Source organism: Salmo salar, chromosome ssa29, assembly GCF_905237065.1.
Source record: "Salmo salar chromosome ssa29, Ssal_v3.1, whole genome shotgun sequence".
Classification (NCBI taxonomy): domain Eukaryota; kingdom Metazoa; phylum Chordata; class Actinopteri; order Salmoniformes; family Salmonidae; genus Salmo; species Salmo salar.
This window is the reverse complement of record NC_059470.1, coordinates 17,372,392-17,396,617: the sequence shown is the minus strand read 5'-3', so window position 1 is coordinate 17,396,617 and position 24,226 is coordinate 17,372,392. Positions and strand designations below refer to the sequence as shown.

At 42.2% G+C, this 24,226-nt stretch overlaps 1 protein-coding gene across 2 annotated transcripts; it reads right to left on the bottom strand.

Annotated features, from left to right (window-relative positions):
• Positions 1 to 885: 885 nt before the first annotated feature.
• On the bottom strand, positions 886 to 23,173 carry LOC106590300 (ATP-dependent zinc metalloprotease YME1L1). Of its 2 annotated transcripts, none has more exons than XM_014181151.2 (18): positions 22,965 to 23,173; positions 21,941 to 22,075; positions 17,177 to 17,342; positions 15,192 to 15,293; positions 10,658 to 10,764; positions 10,094 to 10,247; positions 9,276 to 9,383; positions 8,729 to 8,902; positions 8,158 to 8,310; positions 7,805 to 7,937; positions 7,588 to 7,650; positions 6,226 to 6,338; positions 5,691 to 5,846; positions 5,110 to 5,261; positions 4,181 to 4,307; positions 3,815 to 3,888; positions 2,821 to 2,907; positions 886 to 2,616 (listed from the first exon to the last, which is right to left on the bottom strand). In XM_014181151.2, exons 1-18 carry the CDS (start codon positions 22,995 to 22,997, stop codon positions 2,473 to 2,475), a joined length of 2,181 nt encoding a protein of 726 aa, XP_014036626.1. In that variant the 5' UTR covers positions 22,998 to 23,173; the 3' UTR covers positions 886 to 2,472. The 2 variants fall into 2 exon arrangements, with proteins under 2 accessions (XP_014036626.1, XP_014036627.1); XM_014181152.2 differs by having other exon boundaries at positions 9,300 to 9,383.
• Positions 23,174 to 24,226: the final 1,053 nt, after the last annotated feature.

The window sequence follows — 24,226 nt, the reverse complement described above, 5'->3', positions numbered from 1 at the left end:
TGGAGCTGTGTTTGTCCTCTGGCCACAACTTTCGTATTCTACCCCTGGTCCTCTTTATAAATCAACTAACGTCTCACTGATCACAGTCAGATGCATCAACACAAAGGGAGCAGGGGCCCCAACAATAGATTGATTTGTTAGAGAAGCTTTTGAGCAATTTTTAATTAGGGTAGTTTGAAACAGAAGTCACTAATTGCAGGCTTGAGATGAGGTTAAGTTGTTCAGGTGCATACAATGGATGCTTATGTTCTCTTCTGTTGCCCAGACTTTTTATTGAAATCTCTTTGTTCAGTTATCATTATTACAAAACCTAGACAGACTACACGGAAAAAATGGATGTGGTGACTAAAACGGTTTATACGGTTCCATCGTCATCTATAGAATATCAGACCAATTGCATCTAACGAGGGGAAGGAGAGCTAGGCTTCTCCCTCAAGGGGAACCAATACTAAGATGACAGGAAGTGATGGTAGACATCCAAGATTGTTTGTGATTGAGGGCAATTTGGCTAACAGAAAGAGTGCAGTCTCAGGTCAGTATATCCAACATCAGTTTGTTAAAGGTCAAAGAATAGAAAGACAATGCACTCACAGTACATGTGCACTCCGCTGCAACATGATAACTGCGTGACCAAAACACCCGAAGTTCTGCTTTGTGCTTCGCACCGAGTTGTTTACAGAAGTCCAATATTGCGGGTTACTTCCTGCATCGCCAACTCTACCTTCAAAGTTTGCACTTGAGCTGAAATCCACAGTGTTGACCATGAATGCAAACCTTAAGGAAATTGTGAGGCACATGAGCAGCGCAGTGCTGCAACAATGGTTTGAATTAATCCCGGCCAAAATCTCACAACCAGAGCTGAGAAGTCAGTCAAGAAAAACAGCATGATTTTAGAATAACTTTTATTCAACATCCACAAGATCCATTTACAATGACGAGAAAGAGATGAAGTATATCTACCTTACACACACATATATACACAGCCCCCTTCATATTTCCTTTACATATTGGGCTCAGAAGAGGGCACGTGGGCCTAAAACAGCTGAAGAGGGCAAATCTGGCACACTTTGGGTACATACATAAATGAAAACTACATAAAGTGAATGCAGATGAATTACTTCACATTCAGAGAGTCAACCATAGCAGTTCCACATTTCACTGAGGCATCATAAAGGGGTCAGAACACTGTTACAGCCATTCTGTATTTACATTCTATATGTATATGAAAGTTTATTTTTTTAAACACATTTTTAAGGGACAATCTGCAGTTTTTTGGACTTTTAAATTAATTATACGTACCCATTCATTCTTGAAGAATTTAGCTTCTAAATGCTTTGTGAGCTTAGTTCAACAGTCATACCGTGTCAGAACCCAAAACATAAGCGGGTTTAACTCCAATGTTTGTAACCAAAGTAAATGTAAACAAACACTATAGGCTGATAACATTGTTTAAAGTAGAATTTTGATACAATGGGATGGTCAGTCCTTGCATCCATAGCTCTATGAATTGGAGCAGTTACACTTCAGCCCCATCCCTCAGCTTTTTACTAAAACAGGGGCGATGCTTGGTCGTTTCAACTGCCGATTGTCACTTTAATGATACCACCTACCACAAAACATATGGGTTTTTAATACCACTAATATTCTGCAGTGAAAAGGCTATAGGTCTAGTAGGATAAGATCTGCAACTAGTGGTGTAGTGGAGGGTGAACGCAGTTTAGGCACCTTTTTATTTTGGCCAAGCATTTACCCACCTTTTGCGGAAGAATGCATTGAAAGTATAGGGAGCGTTACTTTACTCACTGCGATCAGAGTTCGCCCACCACTACATTCTTGACTGCGACCAATAGCAACCATTTTTCCCCTCTCATAACTTTGATAACATATCAAATGCATGAGGCTTCCATGCCCAAAACTGCTACAGCACTTTCTTGATTGAAACAACTTACACTTTTAAAGGGGGCGAACTCACAATCTCAGACTGCAAGTGTGTGGGGGGGGGCATGAGGACAATATTTCTCAAATAAATGGCAACAGAAGGGGGGCACTGAGTTTGGGGTGTTAAAAATAATCTATCGACAGGCGTTTGTCTCTGTTGACCAAGCTGCCATATGGGAATGTCTGCCCAACATTAATGTCTTTGAGGTGTCAAAATCAAGATGGATAAAATAAAATGTGATTTTTGGCTAAAACACAAATTCAGTGTGTCATTTACATTGAGAAAGAGAAAATACTACAAAGGCCTCCACTCCATTGCACATTTTCATATTTATATAATACATATAATTTGTCCAACAAGGTTTGGGTCAATTCCATTTTAATTCCAGTTAATTCAAGAAGTACACTGAAATTCTAATTCTTGTCAATGCTTTTCATTGAGGAAAAAAAAAATGTGGAATTAGAATTTGGTTTACTTTCTGAATTAACTAGAATTAAACCCAACCCTGATGTCTAACTGACTCAGCCACAGAGTCATCTAGGGTCCAGGGACTTGCCCTCTAGGACCAGCTTGATCTCTTTGGCGTCCAGCGTTTCGTACGTTAGCAGAGCCTCAGCCAGCGTCTTGTGCTCGTCACTGTATGTCTTCAAGAGGTTTTTGGCTCGCTCATACGAGTCCTGAATAAGATAGAGAATGATCATTGAATGTGGACAGAAAATCTGAGCAGCCTATAAAATCTACATTTTCAAAAGAAAGAGTGAATATTGAATACTACTCTTCAGAATGTGGAATGATTATTGATGGGTAAATACGATCCTTAACTAAATAGAATTTAAAATGTGGTCTTACATGAGCAGTGGGGGGAGGTTGGGGAAGCTTACCTTGAGCAGGACCCTCACTTCCTTTTCGATGGCAGCCTGAGTCTCAGGGCTCTGTTTAGTCAGGTCAGCATAGGTCATGACACCAAGCTGAAACAATGGAGTTTAGTCTTAGGTTATGGGCAACAACAACAAAAAATCATAAACGATTTTGATTTTCTTGCACTTGTCTTTTCTTACTAGCATGGACTTTGCTGATAGCATCTTTACTGGGGGAAAATTGACTTACTTTGACATGTGGTTGTCTCACTTAGCTGCCTTTAGATGAATGCACTAACTGTAAGTAGCTCTGGATAAGAGCGTCCACTAAATGACTGAAAAGTAAATGTAAAAACGAACACTTATGCAACAGCTGCTCCGTTATGAACAGTGGATAAACAGCGGAGGGCGGCGTGGGTTGCCAGGTCTGTGGCACAGTAAATAAATCCCTCATTTAATGGTCGGCGGAGAAGGTTAAGTATATGATTGGAACAAAAGAGTTAGACGGCTGGAGGAGAGTGATAAATGACCCGCGAAGATTTAGGCTATCGACAAAAAACAAGTCTGTCCCGCTTACGAAATTGATCCCCCTTATGTGCTTCAAAATTAAATTTGAACCAAGAATTGGGCTGTTTGAGCTGCACATAACCTCAGTAGACCTATGGACTGTGGATACGAGGTGGGTAGTAGATTAAATCTCTCCGTTTTGAGTCGGAACACAGGGCTGAGGAAAGGATTAGGACGAAAGTCTGGAATGTGTGGGCACATACACACCAGCCACATCACTGAGATCCCTCCAATCATGTGCAAAGCCTGAGAATGGCATTTCTGCACAAAGGCAAATGCTACCTTCATGGTTTACAGATATGGGCCTTAGGTGAATTGGTGAAAAAGCCTTGTGACGCGATATTAAATGCATTATCTAATATGCAGACTACTAGAATAGTTATGAACGATTTTTGTCTTCAATAACTGTCGTCAATCCAACATTTTATGCACATGAGGTATAATCCCTTACCTTGTCACTCATTCCGAACCTGGTCACCATCATCTTGGCTATTTTAGTTGCCCCGTCGAAGTCACTTGATGCTCCTGGAAAACAGAGCCACCACAATACAAGAGTAAGGATGAGATAGCAATTTTTTTTAAATGGTTGAATCATAGAAATATCGATCATGCAAAAGGTATTTTCATAGCAGACTTAGCAATACATTTAACAACTGCTCTAAACTGTAGTTCAGTTGGTAGAGCATAGCGGTTGCAACGCCAGGATAGTGGGTTCGATTCCTGGGACCACCCGTATGTAAAATGCATGCACGCATGAATGTAAGTCACTTTGGAACAAAGCACCTACTAAATGGCATATATCAAAGCTTTTCCTCACCGGTTGTGATGTAATCGTCGCCGAAGATGAGTTCCTCGGCCACGCGGCCGCCCATGCTGACGTCCATCTGGGCCAGGAGCTGAGCACGTGTCTCGCTCCATCGGTCATTCTCTGGGAGCATGGACACCTGAACAGACAGATGAGGACAAATTCCTTTTAGAGACAGACCATCCATCTTAGGTAAACCATTGCTTAATAGTACTTCTCTGTTCCTCCTGAAATGTTTTAAGGCAGGCCCGGAAGCCCCCCGGAGCTACAAACAGTGCTGCCAACTTCGAAATATAGTGGTTCCCAAAATTTGCCCACAAATTATTATTTTTATTTTTTTTAAGGGAACTCAGTCCAGCTATAAACTTACTCTTGACAGTTGTAATAGTAGAATGCACAAGGTGAAATTTGGAAATTGGGTAGTACATCATCAGTTCCTCTTGTCATGTCAGTCATTGCATACCTTAAAGAGCTATTTATAACTTGTTTATAACTTTGCAGCTTTAAACCTGCAAAATTCTCTCCACCAACAAGAGGGGTGTGAAAAGTGTATGTCATGAACATTGATTATGCCCATAGAAACATTCATGGCGCGGGATGTTAATCAATGCTGGAAGGGGGGACCCAAGTGAAAAAGTTTGGGGAGCCCCTGGGCTAAGTAACAGTAGAGGGACAATGCACCTACTCTGCAAGGTATTTTCCTGTACAATGGAGCACATTCTGGGATCCTTGTATATAAAGAAAATGGCTTAGCAAATCGAAACACGTATGAAATTTAACAATCAACATTTTTCTTTTGATCTTACATGCTGGTTGTTAATTTGTCAATGGCATCGCTAATCAGAGAAGTCATGTCAGCGCAGGTGCAAGCATTTCATGAAGACATACCAGGGCGTCAAACACTTTTGGCCAATCAAAATGCAATGCCCAGTCCTACTCACATGGCCGAGAGTGGGTCCTCGGGGCATGATGGTGGCCTTGTTAATGGGCATGGCATCTTTTGTGTAATACGCCACAATGGCGTGGCCTGACTCATGGTAGGCTGTGATTTGCTTGTTCTTCTTATCGATTTCCACACTCTTGCGCTCAGGACCTTCAGTATACAGAGAGAAAGCAATTTAGTCCATCATTAACAGTTCAAGAGTCCACCTTTGATTAAGTCAAACACTCAACATCACTCACATTACTGAGGTGCAGGTTTACTCCAGCATGTTTAACTGAATTCCAACCAGAGAGATAGGACTGCTCCTAATCCTAACAACAAGCATTATAGTTATCAAACTGTAGGTCCTATAACAGTATGGAACAAACTGAAGGAAAGCCCACCTATCCCTCAGAAAATATCTGTCCTAGAGAACAAGGGGGATCCTGACCGGACGTTCATTGACCTGACATTCTTACTGTCTAGATTAGAATGTCTCTAACGTTAAGCGCTCTCACATGGCAGGGTGTGTGTGTGTGTGTTTCTGAATCTGTATTTCTGTGAGTGAGTGAGTGTCTACATGCATGTGTGACTACCCACCCATGAGAATCTTATCCTTGGAGAACTCCAGTTCCTTCATGGTGACCAGGTCCAGGCCATCCACCGCTGCCTTCAGGGCCGCCTGGTTCACCAGGTTCTCCAGCTCCGCCCCAGTGAACCCCACCGTCCCCCTAGCAATGATTTCTGCGTTCACGTCTGAATGAACAGAGACAAAAGGAGGCTAATGTCAGTCCCAAACAGTGGGCTCTTTCATGCAGGAATTCAGGGGGGCAGCCGTGACACCAAGTGATTGGAACCTCTCAATGAGGTTGCTAGGTTTACCATGGCTAAAATACATGAGTCAGTTGATATACTGTCTAAGCCAGGGGTTTTCAAACCTCTCCTCCGGGACCCCCAGCCACTCCATGCATTTTAACTATTCCACAGCTAGCACACCTGATTCAACTTGTCAACTAATCATCAAGCCCTTCACTAGGTGAGCTAGTTCAGGGCTACAACTAAACTGTCAAACATCTTGGGATCCCAGAAGAGAGGTTTGAAAACCGCTGGTCTAAGCAACCGACAAGAAACCTACTAGGATCCACTTTGATCTTCTGAAGGTACCAGTTGAGGATCTCCGTGCGTCCTTTCACGTCGGGCCGAGGGACAGTCACCTGCATGTCAAACCTCCCTGGTCTTACCAGCGCACTAACAAAAACAGGAGTAATGGGTTAATGATTCCATTGCTGACAGGTTGTATACATTTAGAACAAAGTAACTGCTCCAATCTGAAGTGTGTCAATGACAAACGCATTCTACAATCAAATGAAAAGCTTCTCTGTCAATGGAGCAAGCTTAAGAAATCTATTCAATCTGTAAAGCTTAACGGTTACAGATTCCACTATAAAAATGTAAAAGGTCATTTTCGATTGAGCCGACATATGCAACCTTTACCGTGAATGCAGTCTCTGCTAAGACGGGAACATTGTCTTTAGAATTTAAATCACGCTGTAGAGCTGAACTTCAGCGATGCGGATTGAATAGAGCCCTAGGAGCGGCTCTATTTTCGACTCCATTCAAAATGGGTTTGTTCCATTTACACCACTTTTTTCCGGCCCCGTGACCAGCTCTCAAGGAGAGAACTTTGAGGGCGACTTTTCCAGTAATCTCACCAACAACATCATTCACGTCGAGGAGGATCATGGCCAAAGGCAGCATCTGATCTCCGGCCACATGGGAAGTGTAGTTCCCGCTGTGCAATTTGCTTCAGTTAAAAGGGGCAAACCGCAGCAGCTACATCCATTTTTGGACTCATTAATTCAATGTATCCATTGATTATTGAAGAATATAACTTATGCCGCTTAGTTCAACTGTTGTACCCCATCAGAAACCAAAATATAAGCTTGCTCGGGAGAACGCTTTGTTATCATTTCAACTGCTGATTGCCGCTTTAAAGAGATACTTCAGGACTGCCAATGAAGCCCTTTATCTACCTCCCCAGAGTCTGATGAAATCGTGGATACCATTTTGATGTCTCACCGTGGACTTTGAAGGAAGTTGCTAGCTAGTTTTTGCGCAATTGCTAACTAGCATTAGCACAATGACCGGAAGTCTATAATAACTGTTAGCACTGGCTCGCAAACCCCCAACTTCCTTCAGACTGGATGCAGACATAAAAATGGTATCCATGAGTTCATCTGACTGGGGAAGTAGATAAAGGGCTTGATTGCCAAAATCCCAAAGTATCCCTTTAAGCACCAGCCTTATTCCCATGTGACCCACATTTCATGTGTGATTTTGCATCTCTGAGCTGCTGAAATCCAGCAGTGTAAAAGCGACCCGTAGAACCTTTAAGACCTGGCGGCCAGCCAGTCAGCCAGATCCTGACAAAGGGACCAAGCCGACTGGCTGGTGAAAAGCCCATAGAAACACCAGTTACTACACACTGTAAACATACTTATCCAAAGCCTCTGCAAAGTTTGTAGCGCCAATAACGATGACCCCTTCATTTGGTTTGAACCTGTAAAATATCAACACATTGAATAACGACAATGCGAGTCTTGTGATTAGCAACAGGGAAACTTAAGTCCAACTTCATTTATCAAATTCTCCGATGCAACACACACACACACATACACATACATATATATATATATATTCAGAATTTTTCTTACCCATCCATCTCTGCCAGTAGCTGGTTGATGGTCTGTCTGGAGTAGGGGTGCATTGGAGACTCAATCCGCTTTCCCCCCACACTGTCAAGCTCATCAATGAAGATAACACAAGGTGCATTGGCTTTTGCCTCTTCTGCAGACCAAACAGCGGGAAAGAGATTTAGGTGTCTTGATAGCTTCCTTTGCTCAATTCTTCTCGTTCGTGGACACTGATCAGAAAGGACTTGATATGTGAAAGTAATGTGGTGGAAACCTATCAAGTCCTTTCACCAATCAGCTATCATCAAGAGTGACAGGGTGAAGGATGGTCAGTCAGTGTATTGACACAGCTTTTAACCTTTTCTGGGACTTACTGAAGAGGTTCCTGATGCGGCTAGCTCCAACACCAACAAACATTTCGTCAAATTCAGATCCCGAGGCGTAGAAGAAGGGGACGTCGGCCTCTCCGGCTACAGCCCGAGCCAGGAGTGTCTTCCCTGTGCCTGGGGGGCCGATCAGGAGGATGCCTGACAGAACGAGAGAGGCCACAAATGAGTGCAACATGGACACATTGAAGGAATGAAACAATGGGTAAAGGGAAGGACCCTACAGATCAGGATGCAATAAATAAGTAGAAGGAAAGAAGCTTGTGTGAGCTGGCGCTGGAGCCCGTTTCTGTAGAGTGAGGCAGCTTGATGTACAAGTACACCCCCTGGACAGGACGCTAGTCTATCGCAAGGCCTTACCCCAAAACATATCTCCTTAATTCGGAGTGCCAAGCAGAGACGCACCAGGTCCCATTTTTATTGTCTTTGGTAAGAGCTGCCGTCTGTGTTTCGTTCTTGGCCTCAGGCGGGGATCGAAATCCCAACATTACAATCTTAGGGCGGACACTAACCTCAAGTGTATTCTAAGCATTTACAGAAAGACAGACCAACAGACTACCTTTAGGCAGCTTCCCTCCCAGCACAGTGAACTTCTGGGGGTTCTTGAGGAACTCGACCACGTCCTGCAGTTCGTTCTTGGCCTCCTCCGCCCCCTTGACGTGCTCAAACGTCACACTCTTCACCTGGACTGGGTCCACTTGCGAGTCCAGGCCTGATGTGGTGCGGAACCTCACTGTACAGGACAGACCCACAGCAACTTAGTCAGACCAATGACAAAACCTGGGAATCTCTATTCATCATGGAAACAATGCTAGACTATAATTTTCCATGAACTATTGCTTTTGTTCATACCACTTTCATCTTCCACACAAATGAATTGAAATAACCATTTACTATTCAATCATTCATTGTTTAATGACCAAAGGTTACATTTCTGCTAAATAGTCCAGCTAATTCCAGACAGCTGACTGATAATTTAAAGTATATTTTTCAGCATGATCAGGCAAACAGCAGCACTTACAACTATTGCTCTTGATGAAGAAGCACAACACAAAAATCACAATAGGGTGATTCATGCAAGCGTAGGAATTGAATTGAAAACAAACCAGCATCAGAAAAGGAGCCTTTACCCGAGAGAAACGGGGTTCTTGACAGGCCGTAGATTCCCACGAGGAGGAGGACCAATAGAATCAGCCTGGTCCTCCTTAGTGAGTCTGTCAATGGAAGATGGAAGTATCACATTTATATATTTCTAAGTGATTTAGTTCAACTCTGCAGTGCCACCTTGTGAAAACTTGGTGGAACTGCTAGTAGTGACCATGGGCTTAGTGCTTCACTGTAACTGGCAGTCATGATTGACATAAAGCATGAACACATCTGCTAGGAGCTAAGGTATGGTTAAAATTAGCTGTCTTCACTTTAAAATATTTCTCAATGATGACTAACATTTCCTTTAAAAAGGGTCAATCTACATCACATGTTTTACCTTTAAAATAATCATATTTACCTATTCATTCTTGAAGAATATAACTTATAAATGCCTCATGAGCTGAGTTCAACTGTCGTACGGCATCAAAACCCAAAATATAAGATTGTTTTATTCCATTGTTTACAAACAATAATTGTAAAATCCTGTATAGCCTCAAAACATGGTTAAAACTATAATGTTGATGTCATGGATGGTCAGTCCTTGCATCTATACTCTATGAATTTGAGTGGTTACATTTCTCCAGCCCCATCCCTCAGCTGTTTACTAAAAACAGTGGCGGCGTGTCATCTTTGTTATTGTTTCAGCTTTGCCTCTTTAAAAAAATATATATATGCAAAATAAACTTCCTGTTTGTCACTCTAGGAAGGGCATAATGCTAAGCGACTAAGAAGTAAATGTATTTATGTGATGTATGAAGAGAGTTGTGCGACGTGCCTTGTGTCCTCTGAGTGAAGGCCTGGGACTTCATGAAGCCCTCTGTGAAGCCAGACTTGAAAGAATCTTGTTGGTCACCTGGCAGGTTCTTCAGCTTTACCACTTGGTCCAGACTCTCTGCCTCCGGGGCCTTGTCTGGTCTCAGGAGGAGACCCTGTGACAGTGTGTGTGTGTTGTGAGAGAGTGGGAAAGAGAGCATAATGTATGTGTAAGAAGGGGGGGGCAGAGGTTGAACATGAAACAATGGGATTAAAGGTCACAAGACATAAAAACGGGTCTTTCCACATGAGGGAGCGCAGTTAAAAATAAAATAAGTGAAAATGTCCACTACACCATAAAGAACAACTGCCACAGAGATAGTGGGTTTTGCCTATGAAACTCCCTCTAAAACGGTGTTACAATTTTATAACATATCCCAGTACAAGTCCATCTTCACTTTGCACTTTTAGTGTGTTCGGTAAAGTTGAAGACAACAGAACAGATACAGTGGGTTCATGCCAAACTCTGTCCAAGAGGGCATTTGGAGAGTGGATATGTGACTTATGTAGTGCAACACTGGCTAACCTTCATGAAGGTTGTGGTGTATCCCTCCGGTTCCGCAGGCCCCGCATAACCAGACTGCACGCGTCTGCTCTTCCTCAGAGTCTTGAAGCCTCGGTTCTGGACCCTTACTGAGAGAGCGAGAGATCAAACACAAAATTACATTTCACTATGTTATGTCACAGGGGGGAAATATGATCACTTTTTAGAGGGGGGGGGGGCGAATTTGTTTGCGCATCGCCCGGTGCCCCAGGTGGGTGGAGATTTCACTTCAGGACCAATGGAATGCTATAAAATGTGCAAACTACTCCCACCCAAGACACCAGCATTGCAAAACAAACACAATACAAGTTAGGTCAGGATCTTGGAATGTGGTTTGTCCCAGAACATATCAGTGTAGAGCCCTGTGTTTTGCGCAATCATGTAACATAGTAAGAGTAAACCTTATACAGAAATGACAATTACACCAAAAAAAAAATTAAAGCAATTGTCTGAGGATGGTGCATGTCATGATTATGCAAAGCACAAGGCCCTACTCAGAGTTGTCACGATACCAGAATTTTGACTTTGATGTGGACAGCAACACGACACCGCAAAAAATAATAACACACATATATGCATACATATACATGCCAGTCACAGAATGGCACTTAACCCAAACAGAAACGACAACCATTGGGCCTTGAGTTCAATATCATTACACTTTTCACGTCAACATTTTGAGACAGCCATATACGCATTAATGAATCAATTCTACAACACAATCCATTTGATTGTTTTTACCAAACTACATAACTTAACAGTAATCATTTATTTGAATGGTAAATCTATTGGTAAATAAAGATGCAACTTAGGCCTATTCACAATACAGGTGAATACATGTGTGTGCATGCATTGAGTTACTGAGCTTGTTTTGGATGACTGCATGGGGCTACAGATGACAAACAATTGGTTTCACTTCCATTGGGGACTTAATGTACTGATCAACAACATTTGCATAGAAGTAGGTCACTTTAGAAAAGTGTGTGCCCTCTAACCAGTAATGACATGCACGAGGCAAGAGCGGGGCAGCCCGTCTGAGCCCTGTTTGCTGAGGCAATAGATCATCTTTGGGAATGACGTGACTGAGACAGCAAATTAATAACATTTTGATAGCAATGCAATCAGCTTGCAAATCAGCATATTTTGCATTATGGTTTGCAGATTATCACAGACAAAGTACTAGGATAGTCAGTTGATGTTTGCTTCAGCTGATAGCTAGCAAGGAAAGTTAGCCTACAAACTGGAAGCTACCTGTATCTTCTTGCATGCGTTTCAAGTGTTTTAGCCTGTATGGACATTGTTTTGTGAACAGTAATTAACAGTTAACACTAATAACAACAAGGTAACCAATGTAAAACATACAGGGTCTGTAAAATGTTACAGTTACAAATAGAAATCAAACTGGAAGGACATCAGAAATAGAGGAAGGACGAAAAACTAAAAATATAAGTAAGGTAAAATAAATTGTCTGTAAAATGTGTATAATATGTATAAACTGAAGGTAGAAGCCTAAGTGTTATTGTTTATTAGTTTACTCCAATTGGGGGAGGGGTGGTAGGTTTTGCAGGGAATAATAAAGGTATATTCTAAAAAAGTATGTATGTGTATATAAACTCAGCAAAAAATAAATGTCCCTTTTTCAGGAACCTGTCTTTCAAAGATAATTCATAAAAATCCAAATGACTTCACAGATCTTCATTGTAAAGGGTTTAAACTGTTTCCCATGCTTGTTCAATGAACCATAAACAATTAATGAACATGCACCTGTGGAACGGTCGTTAGGACACTAACAGCTTACAGACGGTAGGCAATTAAGGTCACAGTTATGAAAACTTAGCACACTAAAGAGGCCTTTCTTCTGACAATGAAAAACACCAAAAGTAAGATGCCCTGGGTCCCTGCTCATCTGCATGAATGTGCCTTAGGCATGCTGCAAGGAGGCATGAAGACTGCAGATGTGAACTGGGAAATAAATTGCAATGTCCGTACTGTGAGACGCCTAAGACAGCGCTACAGGGAGACAGGATGGACAGCTGATCGTCCTCGCAGTGGCAGACCACGTGTAACAACACCTGCACAGGATCGGTACATCCGAACATCACACCTGCGGGACAGGTACAGGATGGCAACAACAACTGCCCGAGTTACACCAGGAACGCACAATCCCTCCATCAGTGCTCAGACTGTCCGCAATAGGCTGAGAGAGGCTGGACTGAGGGCTTGTAGGCCTATTGTAAGGCAGGTCCTCACCAGACATCACCCGTCACCTATGGGCACAAACCCACCGTCGCTGGACCAGACAGGACTGGCAAAAAGTGCTCTTAACTGACGAGTCGCGGTTTTGTCTCACCAGGGGTGATGGTCGGATTCGCGTTTACCGTCAAATGAATGAGCGTTACACCGAGGCCTGTACTCGGGAGTGGGATCGATTTGGAGGTTGAGGGTCTGTCATGGTTTGGGGTGGAGCGTCACAGCATCATCAGACTGAGCTTGTTGTCATTGCAGGCAATCTCAATGCTGTGCATTTCAGGGAAGACATCCTCTCTCATGTGGTACCCTTCCTGCAGGCTCATCCTGACATGACCCTCCAGCATGACAATGCCACCAGCCATACTGCTCGTTCTGTGCGTGATTTCCTGCAAGACAGGAATGTCAGTGTTCTGCCATGGCCAGCGAAGAACCTGGATCTCAATCCCATTGAGCACGTCTGGGACCTATTGGATCGGAGGGTGAGGGCTAGGGCCATTTCCCCCAGAAATATCCGGGAACTTGCAGGTGCCTTGGTGGAAGAGTGGGGTAACATCTCACAGCAAGAACTGGCAAATCTGGTGGTCCATGAGGAGGAGATGCACTGCAGTACTTAATGCAGCTGGTGGCCACACCAGATACTGACTGTTACTTTTGATTTTGACCCCCCCCCTTTGTTCAGGGACACATTATTCCATTTGTTTCACATGTCTGTGGAACTTGTTCAGTTTATGTCTCAGTTGTTGAATCTTGTTATGTTCATAGAAATATTTCCACATGTTAAGTTTGCTGAAAATAAACGCAGTTGACAGCGAGAGGGTTCTTTTTTAGCTGAGAGAGAGAGAAAGATATATATATATACAAACACACACAGTGCCTTGCAAAAGTATTCACCCCCTTGGCGTTTGTACTATTTTCTTGCATTACAACCTGTAATCTGAATGGATTTTTATTTGGCTTTCATGTAATGGACAGACACAAAAATAGTCTAAATTGATGAAGTGAAAAAAATAACTTGATTAAAAAAAATAGAAAATAAAAAAATATATAAAGAGGTGGGTGAATGAATGTATTCACCCCCTTTGCTATGAAGCCCCTAAATAAGATCTGGTGCAACCAATTACCTTCAGAAGTCACATTATTTAACTAATTAAGTCCACCTGTGTGCAATCTAAGTGCCACATGATCTCAGTATACATATATGTAAGTCCCAAATGGAAGGGAAACAGATTGTCATCTGTAGCACCATAGACTCCACTGACAGCCAAAACAAACTCAATAACTCAATGCATGCAGACACTGCTATTGAATATGCATTCACCTGTAAGAAGGCCTATACCGTCTTAATTTACACAGTTTATCAAGAGATTTACCATTCAAATAAAAATGATGTATACTGAATAGAAATATAAAACGCAACTTGTAAAGTGTTGGACCCATGTTTCATGAGTTGAAATAAAATATCCCAGAAATGTTCCATATGCACCAAAAGCTTATTTCTCTAAAATGTTGTGCACAAATTTATTTACATCCCTGTTAGTGAGCCTCTCTCCTTTGCCAAGAATCCAGCCACCTGTCAAGTGTGGCATATCAAGAAGCTGATTAAAACAGCATGAAATAAAATGCCACTAAAATGTGTAGTTTTGTCACAACACAAAGCCACAGATGTCTCAAGTTTGCGGGAGCGTGCAATTGGCATGCTGACTGCAGGAACGTCCAACAACTATTGCCAGATAATTTAATGTTAATTTCTCTACCATAAGCTGCCTCTTAATGTCATTTTAGAGAATTTGGCAGCACGTTCAACCAGCCTCAGACCATGTGTAACGACGCCAGCCCAGGACCTCCACAGCTTCTTCACCTGCGGTAAAACTGAAGAGTATTTCTATCTGTAATAAAAGCATTTTTGTGTGGGAAAACTCATTCTGATTGGCTGGGCCTGGCTCCCAGTGGGTGGGCCTATGTCCTACCAGGCCTATCCCCTACCAGGCCTATGCCCTACCAGGCCCACCCATGGCTGCAACCCTTGCCCAGTCAGGTAAAATCCATAGATTAGGGCCTAATTTATTTATTTATTTCAATTGCCCAATTTCCTCCTATGAACTGTAACTCAGTAAAATCTTTGAAATGTGTGCATGTTGCGTAATTATTTTTATTCAGTATTGTTAGATTGGTAAAAAATAAGTCAAATGTATTGTTTGATTTGAAAATTCTCATGAGGGTTGCTGGGTACATTCCACAGATGAGGACCACAGTTATGGTTCCTTACCAGGCCAGCATTGGAGCTCTGAACAGACGACTTGTAGAGGACTCTGGTTTGGTCTGTGGAACATTGGCGATCCAAAAACACCCAACTTTGTGTTTGACAACCCTATGGAAATGAATACAAAAGGTCAACATAAGACTACCAAAAATACACAAGTGCTAATGACTGCTTGTTATAATTTGACTGCAAATATACCAACATTCTTGATACACACAGGAAATGGTTGAGAGTGAAAACACAGCAGTGTTGCAGTCCTTGACACAAACCGCTGTGCCTGGCACCTACTACCATACCCCGTTCAAAGGCACATACATTTTTGTCTTGCCCATTCACCCTCTGAATGGCGCACACACACAATATCCATGTCTCAATTGTCTCAGGGTTTAACAATCCTTCTTTAATCTGTCTCCTCCCCTTTATCTACACTGATTGGATTTAACCTGTTAGGTCTAGGGGGCAGCATTTGCATGTCTGGATAAAAAAAATGTACCCGATTTAATCTGGTTACTAATCCTACCCAGTAACTAGAATATGCATATACTTATTATATATGGATAGAAAACACTCTAAAGTTTCCAAAACTGTTTGAATGGTGTCTGTGAGTATAACAGAACTCATTTGGCAGGCAAAACCCTGAGACATTTTCTGACAGGAAGTGGATACCTGATGTGTTGTATTGACTTTAAACCTATCCCATTGAAAAACACAGGGGTTTAGGAATATTTTGGCACTTCCTATTGCTTCCACTAGATGTCACCAGCCTTTACAAAGTGTTTTGAGTCTTCTGGAGGGAGATCTGACCGAACAAGAGCCATGGAACGATGATGTCCCATTAGACACCTGGCGCGCGAGTTCATGTTGGGTACCCTCGTTCCAATACGTTATAAAAGAGTATGCATTCGTCCACCTTGAATATTATTCATGTTCTGGTTAAAAAGGCCCTAATGATTTATGCTATACAACGTTTGACATGTTTGAACGAACGGAAATATATTTTTTCCCCTCGTTCATGACGAGAAGTCCGGCTGGCTTACATCATGTGCTAACGAGACGGAGATTTTTGGACATAAATGATGAGCTTTTTTGAACAAAACTACATTCGTTATGGACCTGTGATACCTGGAAGTGACATCTGATGAAGAGAATCAAAGGTAATGGATTATTTACATAGTATTTTCGATTTTAGATCTCCCCAACATGACGTCTAGTCTGTATCGCAACGCGTATTTTTCTGGGCGCAGTGCTCAGATTATTGCAAAGTGTGATTTCCCAGTAAGGTTATTTTTAAATCTGGCAAGTTGATTGCGTTCAAGAGATGTAAATCTATAATTCTTTAAATGACAATATAATATTTTACCAATGTTTTCTAATTTTAATTATTTAATTTGTTACGCTGACTTGACTGCCGGTTATTGGAGGGAAACGATTTCCTCAACATCAATGCCATAGTAAAACGCTGTTTTTGGATATAAATATGAACTTGATAGAACTAAAAATGCATGCATTGTCTAACATAATGTCCTAGGAGTGTCATCTGATGGAGATTGTAAAAGGTTAGTGCATCATTTTAGCTGGTTTTATGGTTTTGGTGACCCTGTCTTTGACTTGACAAAACATTACACACAACTCTTGTAAATGTACTGTCCTAACATACTCTAAATGTATGCTTTCGCCGTAAAACCTTTTTGAAATCGTAAAACGTGGTTAGATTAAGGAGATGTTTATCTTTCAAATGGTGTAACATAGTTGTATTTTTGAAAAATTTGAATTTTGACATTTATTTGGATTCAAATTTGCCGCTCTTGAAATGCACCTGCTGTTGATGGAGTGCACCACGGGTGGCACGCTAGCGTCCCACCTAGCCCCAAGAGGTTAACAAGTGACATCAATAAGGGATCATAGCTTTCACCTGGTCAGTTGTCATGAAGAGAGCAAGTGTTCTTAATCTTTTGTATACTCAGTGTACACCCAACCACAAACCTCCTCACCATGTTTGTTGTGGAAAAAAGATTCTGTGGAGACATGGGACGTCCTCCATCTTGAGGTGGCTGGGCCGTCTTCCGAGCCCAGTGATGGCAGTAACCTGTTGAGCAGCTCATCCAACTGACCCACCCTCAGGTCTGACAGCCCCAGGTCCCTCAGGTTCACAGAGGGCTGTGGGGACAGGAAGTCAGTGTGAAGGAGACAACTGGCGTAATGACCTAGCGTTAGCTAGCCTGGTCCCTGATCTGTTAGTGGTGTGTGCATAGCCAACTCACCACCACAGGGGTTGCCTTTTACAACCCGTACCCTAGCTTACTGTTCCCTCATTTAATAGTAATTTAAAGGGACTGGTCAAAGATAATTTGGTCTGATGGCAATCCAGTACAGTTTGACAGAATATAGTAAAAAGATGGCTATAGAATAAAGTCATGAGATCAAGGCTAAGTTGAACCCTTTGAACTGAAATCAGGCTTCTTGACCAATGTCCTAAGAGGCTGAAATAGCACATATGTTGGCACTCATCCAAGTGAAACAAGACAGTACTCAATGCTGGGGAACTATGTTATGTATAAGCCCTTGATCATGATTCAGTTTCATTACATTACACATAAGAGTCATTGGACAAAGGCATCTTCTGTACAGGGGAGTTTTGTTAAGAGCCCCAATGCTCAATTTGAACATTAACAAGTGTCGCTTACGGAACGGTTTTGGAAGCATATATCAGCGAGAAATTATTTTCAAAAATCAAACATTTAAATTGATACACACCTTGATAGGGTTAGTGTTCCCACACTGCCATAATCTCCATGTTACAGCGTTTGTTTATGGCAAACAGACAGAAGACCTGTGCTAATAATACTCAGCCTCCAGTATTTATGCTGCAGTAGTTTATGTGTCGGGGGGCTAGGGTCAGTCATATCTGGAGAATTTCTCCTGTCTTATCCGGTGTCCTGTGTGAATTTAAGTATGCACTCTGTAATTATCTCTTTCTTTATCGGAGGACCTGAGCCCTAGGACCATGCCTCAGGACTACCTGATATGATGACTCCTTGCTGTCCCCAGTCCACCTGGCCGTGCTGCTGCTCCAGTTTCAACTGTTCTGCCTGCGGCTATGGAACCCTGACCTGTTCACCGGACGTGCTACCTGTCCCAGACCTGCTGTTTTCAACTCTCTAGAGACAGCAGGAGCGGTAGAGATACTCTCAATGATCGGCTATGAAAAGCCAACTGACATTTACTCTTGAGGTGCTGACTTGTTGCACCCTCGACAACTGTGATGATTATAATTATTTCACCATGCTGGTCATTTATGAACATCTTGGCCATGTTCTGTTATAATCTCCACCCGGCACAGCCAGAAGAGGACTGGCCACCCCTCATAGCCTGGTTCCTCTCTAGGTTTCTTCCTAGGTTCTGGCCTTTCTAGGGAGTTTTTCCTAGCCACCGTGCTTCTACACCTGCATTGCTTGCTGTTTGGGGTTTTAAGCTGGGTTTCTGTACAGCACTTTGAGATATCAGCTGATGTAAGAAGAGCTATATAAATACATTTGATTTGAATTAGTCATCTAGCATGCTCCGAACACCTGTGTGTAAGCATAACACGGGCAGTGTAGCAGAAATGTAGTTGTCAGATGGAGGCATCCATAGCTGTATGGATCTGTGCAAAACTGCTACATTAAGTTTATTTTTTATTTGAAGCATTCTTTTCTCCCTGATGAAAAATAAGGGCCATATGCTTTAAAAAGCCACATCGCAAGTGATGACTACTGACGCTTGTAAACGTTTTAACAAAGAGACGGGATTGTAGGTCACGTGAGCTAGTTGTGGGCGAAGCTAATAGCTGAAAACTGTAGGGAGAGGGTAGAATGCCGCCCCGAGTTTGAGCGTTAGTTACGTATATGTTGTTCCATGCTATAAATATACAAGGTCGTGGTCTAGCAGTGATGTGAGAGTATCGCCACCTACGCAAGCCAGGCTTTGAAATGATGTACTGCTGCATTTCTAAGGGACTTTCCTCAGGCCAAGTTACAACAGATAAAGAAAGTTCTCTTGTACGAGCCCAAACATCTGCAAATATGTTTGACTCCGGTGGCCATAATCATCTCTAGCCAATTGATGAGGCAAAATAACACCAGCACATTGGAGAGCTGTGAGTGACATATCTGCAATGATGCTGTAACTTATCCTCAGTGTCCATGTCTCATGATATTGATACGTTTAGTGAACGTCACATATCTTTAACCTCAACATAGACACGTGTTCGCTTGGGGAGCTACGCCGAGCCTGTAAGATCTGGTGGCACCACACACACCATGGGCGTATTCATTACAAACACGGACGCAAACGGAACAAAACGGGGAGGGACCTACCTGAATTTGTCCCATAGAAACTTGTTTTAGACTAATGATTACACCCCAGGAGTAAAAAAAACAAACCTTTTATGCATGTTACACGTTAGTCAGTCCAAAGTCAAACTGGGGCTCTTGAGGATTGTGTATGGGGTTTGGGCTAGTTGTGTAGTTAAGCTGCTTTCATGCAAGCTACAGCACAAAGGTTGAAACAGCTTGTGTAAATTGAGAGGCTTCTCCAGTCAGAGGGAGAACTGCAACAGTGTTTCGCCAGAAATAGGCAGAGGGTATAACAAGAAGAATCCCTTAGAACTGTTTACCACCTACGATTGCCACGAAGTAGGCTTATTTTATGGGCGAGACTAAGGGGCCTTTTCTAACCAGCATCCTATTGATTGATAGCCTGACTAGCCAAAATCTATGACTGAACCTTACTTTAACCTTAACCTAACCCCTAACCTTAATCCTAACCTAATTTTAATTGGAAAATAAAATATTGCAGACCTGCCAACCCTGTCCAACTTTTTAGAGTACCAGACGCACGCGGCAAATTGGAGATTCAACTCGCGGGCAGCACACGCCGAATTGGGGTCAGTGGCAGTTCTAAACCATTTCAACTGGGGGGGCCAAGCTGGGGCCAGTTGTACTGTTAGAGGGGCCAGTTACATTAGACGTTATTGTTGTCATATCGTTTTCTTCACTGCATTGCAGGCATTACCAGGCAAAAGACCATGTTCCGCATTGCCACTGTCTAATAACGGATGTTATTAAACAAATAATAATGGGGCGGCAGGTAGCCTAGTGGTTAGAGCGTTAAGCCAGTAACCGAAAGGTTGCTAGATCGAATCCCCGAGCTGAAAAAGTAGAAATCTGTCCTTCCGCCCCTAAACAAGGCAGTTAACCCACTGTTAAATGCCTTGTTCTTAACTGACTTGCCTAGTTAAATAACATAGAAAAAAAAGAAAAGTTATTTGTTTAGGTACATAATGTACAAACGTCTTATCCACGATAAAAAAACAAATGTCACTGATATGATAAGAACAAATGTTTGAAGCAGAGCATCAGTATCAAATAAACATGTTATCCATAATACAAATGAAAAAGCTATGATAGGAAACAGTGGGTGAGAACAAATCTTCTGGAGACCTTCAAAATGTTCAGGAAATCATTTCCTCAACAGATTTGCCTGGTAGCTAACAGATTTAACCTTCCACAGCAGGTCATCTGGGTAGACTTCTCTGTGGCAAACAGTTCCTCTGACAGCTTTACTGACTGGCTGCAATAACAAGGACTTGCAAAATTAGCTGCTAATTTTGTTATTGCATGGGACCTATGCTTACTTGTTTTTCATGAGCAGATGTGCTTAGACAAACCTGTTAAACAGGGCCAATCACTAGGGCCAGCTCACAAGTACTGGCTTTTTAGACACAGATCCGAATCCACACAAAGCACAACCATTTTGAAAACAAAAACAAATGATCGCGTCGACACAGACCGCAAACTGGCTACATAAAGCGTAAGTAGGCTAACGCAAAGGGAATCTGAACGCTGTTCGCTAGAAGAGTCCGCTGTTACCGCCTATGTAAAAGGTGCCTATTGTATTTCTTTGCAGTGCATAGATCATTTCAGATTTTTGAAATTGATAAAAGCTTAAATCTAGTTCAAAGGTATTTTAGAAGCATTGCCTCTAGAGCCAATACCGAACACTCATTCATTCTTCATCGCGCAGTCTTCATACCTCCCGACTGCATTTAATGACAAGATGTGTATATTTATTTTTTATTATACTTTTGTAATGTTTTCTTGTGACGTGGATCATAATTACATTTACAGTCTATCAGGTTGCATGATCCTCGTAATGTTATGTGGAAAATACAACTAATGGGACGCAGAATTAAATCTATATCACACTCGCACAAATGTATTTGCATTTAATTTCTTTCACTAGCAAATGAGAGTCAACTGCTAGCCCTTTAGAGCCCACTGAATGTCCATCTTATGTTCACTAAAGTTAGGTTGAAACAATTAGTGTTTACCTTTCCACAACACATGGAGTCGAAATGGGATTTGGCCATGTGTTAACGTACAGCTGACAGTCGGAAAACTCAGCATCACAACAAACAGGAGGAGGGACAGATACGGGATAGCTACGTCCAATAATGATGTATTAATCTCCATGTCCACTGACACAAACTCCGAAAAAGTCTGTGTGTTGCAGCTCGAGAATCGGGATGTTAGATTTAATCAGGGGATACATTTTTTATTAAAATATATATATAAGTATATTTTTAAAAACAGGCCTGTTTCATTTCTGCATACTTTTAACTCAGATCTCATACATGGACAGAGAATTGCATAGTTGGTATGCAAAATGCGTGCATGTTGGCAGGTCTGGAAGTCAGCCAAGTCCCCTTAGTTTACCTCTGTGAGCAGCGGGTCCTGCTCTGGTGTGACATCTTTTTGCAGACCCTGGACAGAAGCTGTTACCGTGGAGCTGGCTGAATTCTTCAGGGAATGAAGGGCACTGATGAGTTGGCTAATGAGTTGACTTGTTACCTAGGAGACAGACCAGAGAGATGGAGACATTGGAAATTCATGAGACATACATGACTTGTGCTGGCATATTATTCTGATAAACAGTACTGGTGTGGATAACTGCCAAGTTGTAGGCTATGTATCTACGTAAAACTAGTCAGTAGTTTTCCTATAACGTTAACCAACTGACCTGTTTTGACATCTGGGGATATTCATTTCTATTATGTTAAACATTTTCTACATTCTCATGCCATTGACAAGAGTGGTCGGTTATGACATCAGTATTGTCATTCACAGGCAGGTGCAAATCAAGCTATGCTTTTACCGCAATAGCTGGATTATGCAAGTGATTGATATTATACTATAGCATAACCAACTAACGTTTGTCAGCTAGTTGGCTAACTAGTTAACCTAACGTATATTACAAGCTAACGTTAGTTAACAAAATACTGTAGCTTAAAATAAACTAGCTAAGGTTAGCTAGCTGGCCAATTTAACTTCGTCGTTACTAGACTCACTACGCTAGTTGGTAACTACGTTAACTGGCTAGTTGGCTAGCTACGAAGTGCTGAAGTTTGTGGCTAACTAGATAACCGTCTGGTGCGGTGGACCAGCTGTTGACAGTTAGCTAATGCTAACTTGTACCTCATTGTTAGCATTATAGCCTGGTCCACCAGGCTAGCTAGCTAAATAAGCTTGATAAGATAACTAGACAATTAGACTTGCGGCTGGCTAACTAAAATAGATAACTTTAACAGCTAAGTCCATGTGCTGTCGCTTATATCGAGCTAATTTAGTTAGCTGCTAGCACTTTCAAACAGCTAGCTAACGTAGCTAGGTTATATCAGTCAGCTAACGTTAACAGTAGCTAACTATGATTGCTAATCACTATGAGTGTCAACTGCTTTACCTGTGGCTGGAACGTCGTCGAGAAGGAAAACATTATCACAGCAACTTGAGGGTTGGTATGTCAAGACAGACCCTCAATGTTACTGAATATACCAACTCCTCCTGGGCACTGTCCTTTTTTTCTCTCCTGTGACTCAACTAGGTACTTTCTGATGAAAATGGCTTCTCAAAGGTCAACAACGTTACGTGACCCACGTCTGGAAGAAATTACTACCGGTTGGAACCAACGATGTATATAAACTTTAGATAGCATTGACACTGGTCGTCCATATTATTACTCCCAAGTTGGAGCAGTCCTCCATAGGAATTAATGATATTCTTCAGTATTTAATTTAAATGTTTCAAGGACAGCTTGAAACAGCTTCATAATATAATTAAAAGGTATGTATTAAGGTGTTTGTAATAGAATAACGTGGCAAACAATAATACATGCATTTCTATACGTTCCCTCCAAATAATTACAAACACTGTTACCACCGACAAATCCACTATAATTGAGAATTTCAATAAGCATTTCTCTACGGCTGGCCATGCTTTCCACCTGGCTACCCCTACCCCGGTCAACTGCCCGGCACCCTCCACAGCATCCCGCCAAAGCCCCCACCATTTCTCCTTCACACAAATTCAGATAGCTGATGTTCTGAAAGAGCTGCAAAATCTGGACCCCTACAAATCAGCCGGGCTAGACAATCTGGACCCTCTCTTTCTAAAATGATCTGCCGAAATTTTTGCAACCCCTATTACTAGCCTGTTCAACCTCTCTTTCATATCGTCTGAGATTCCCAAAGATTGGAAAGCTGCCACGGTCATCCCCCTCTTCAAAGGGGGTGACACTCTAGACCCAAACTGCTACAGACCTATATCTATCCTACCCTGTCTTTCTAAGGTCTTTGAAAGCCAAGTTAACAAACAGATTACCGACCATTTCGAATCCCACCGTACCTTCTCCGCTATGCAATCTGGTTTCAGAGCTGGTCATGTGTGCATCTCAGCCACGCTCAAGGTCCTAAACGACATCATAACCGCCATCGATAAGAGACATTACTTCGCAGCCATATTCATCGACCTGGCCAAGGCTTTCGACTCTGTCAATCACCACATTATTATTGGCAGACTCGACAGCCTTGGTTTCTCAAATGATTGCATCGCCTGGTTCACCAACTACTTCTCTGATAGAGTTCATTTTGTCAAATCAGAGGGCCTGTTGTCCGGACCTCTGGCAGTCTCTATGGGGGTGCCACAGGGTTCAATTCTCGGGCCGAC

What these genes read in the sequence shown, in the direction of transcription:
- LOC106590300 (XM_014181151.2), bottom strand. Translation starts at nt 22,997, where the DNA reads ATGTTTTCCTTCTCGACGACGTTCCAGCCACAG. An exon ending in CCGCATCAGGAACCTCTTCA is followed by an intron (nt 7,938 to 8,157) that starts GTAAGTCCCAGA and finishes TTTGGTCTGCAG; the next exon opens with AAGAGGCAAAAGCCAATGCA. An exon ending in TTTGCAGAGGCTTTGGATAA is followed by an intron (nt 6,339 to 7,587) that starts GTATGTTTACAG and finishes TGTTTTTGTTAG; the next exon opens with TGCGCTGGTAAGACCAGGGA.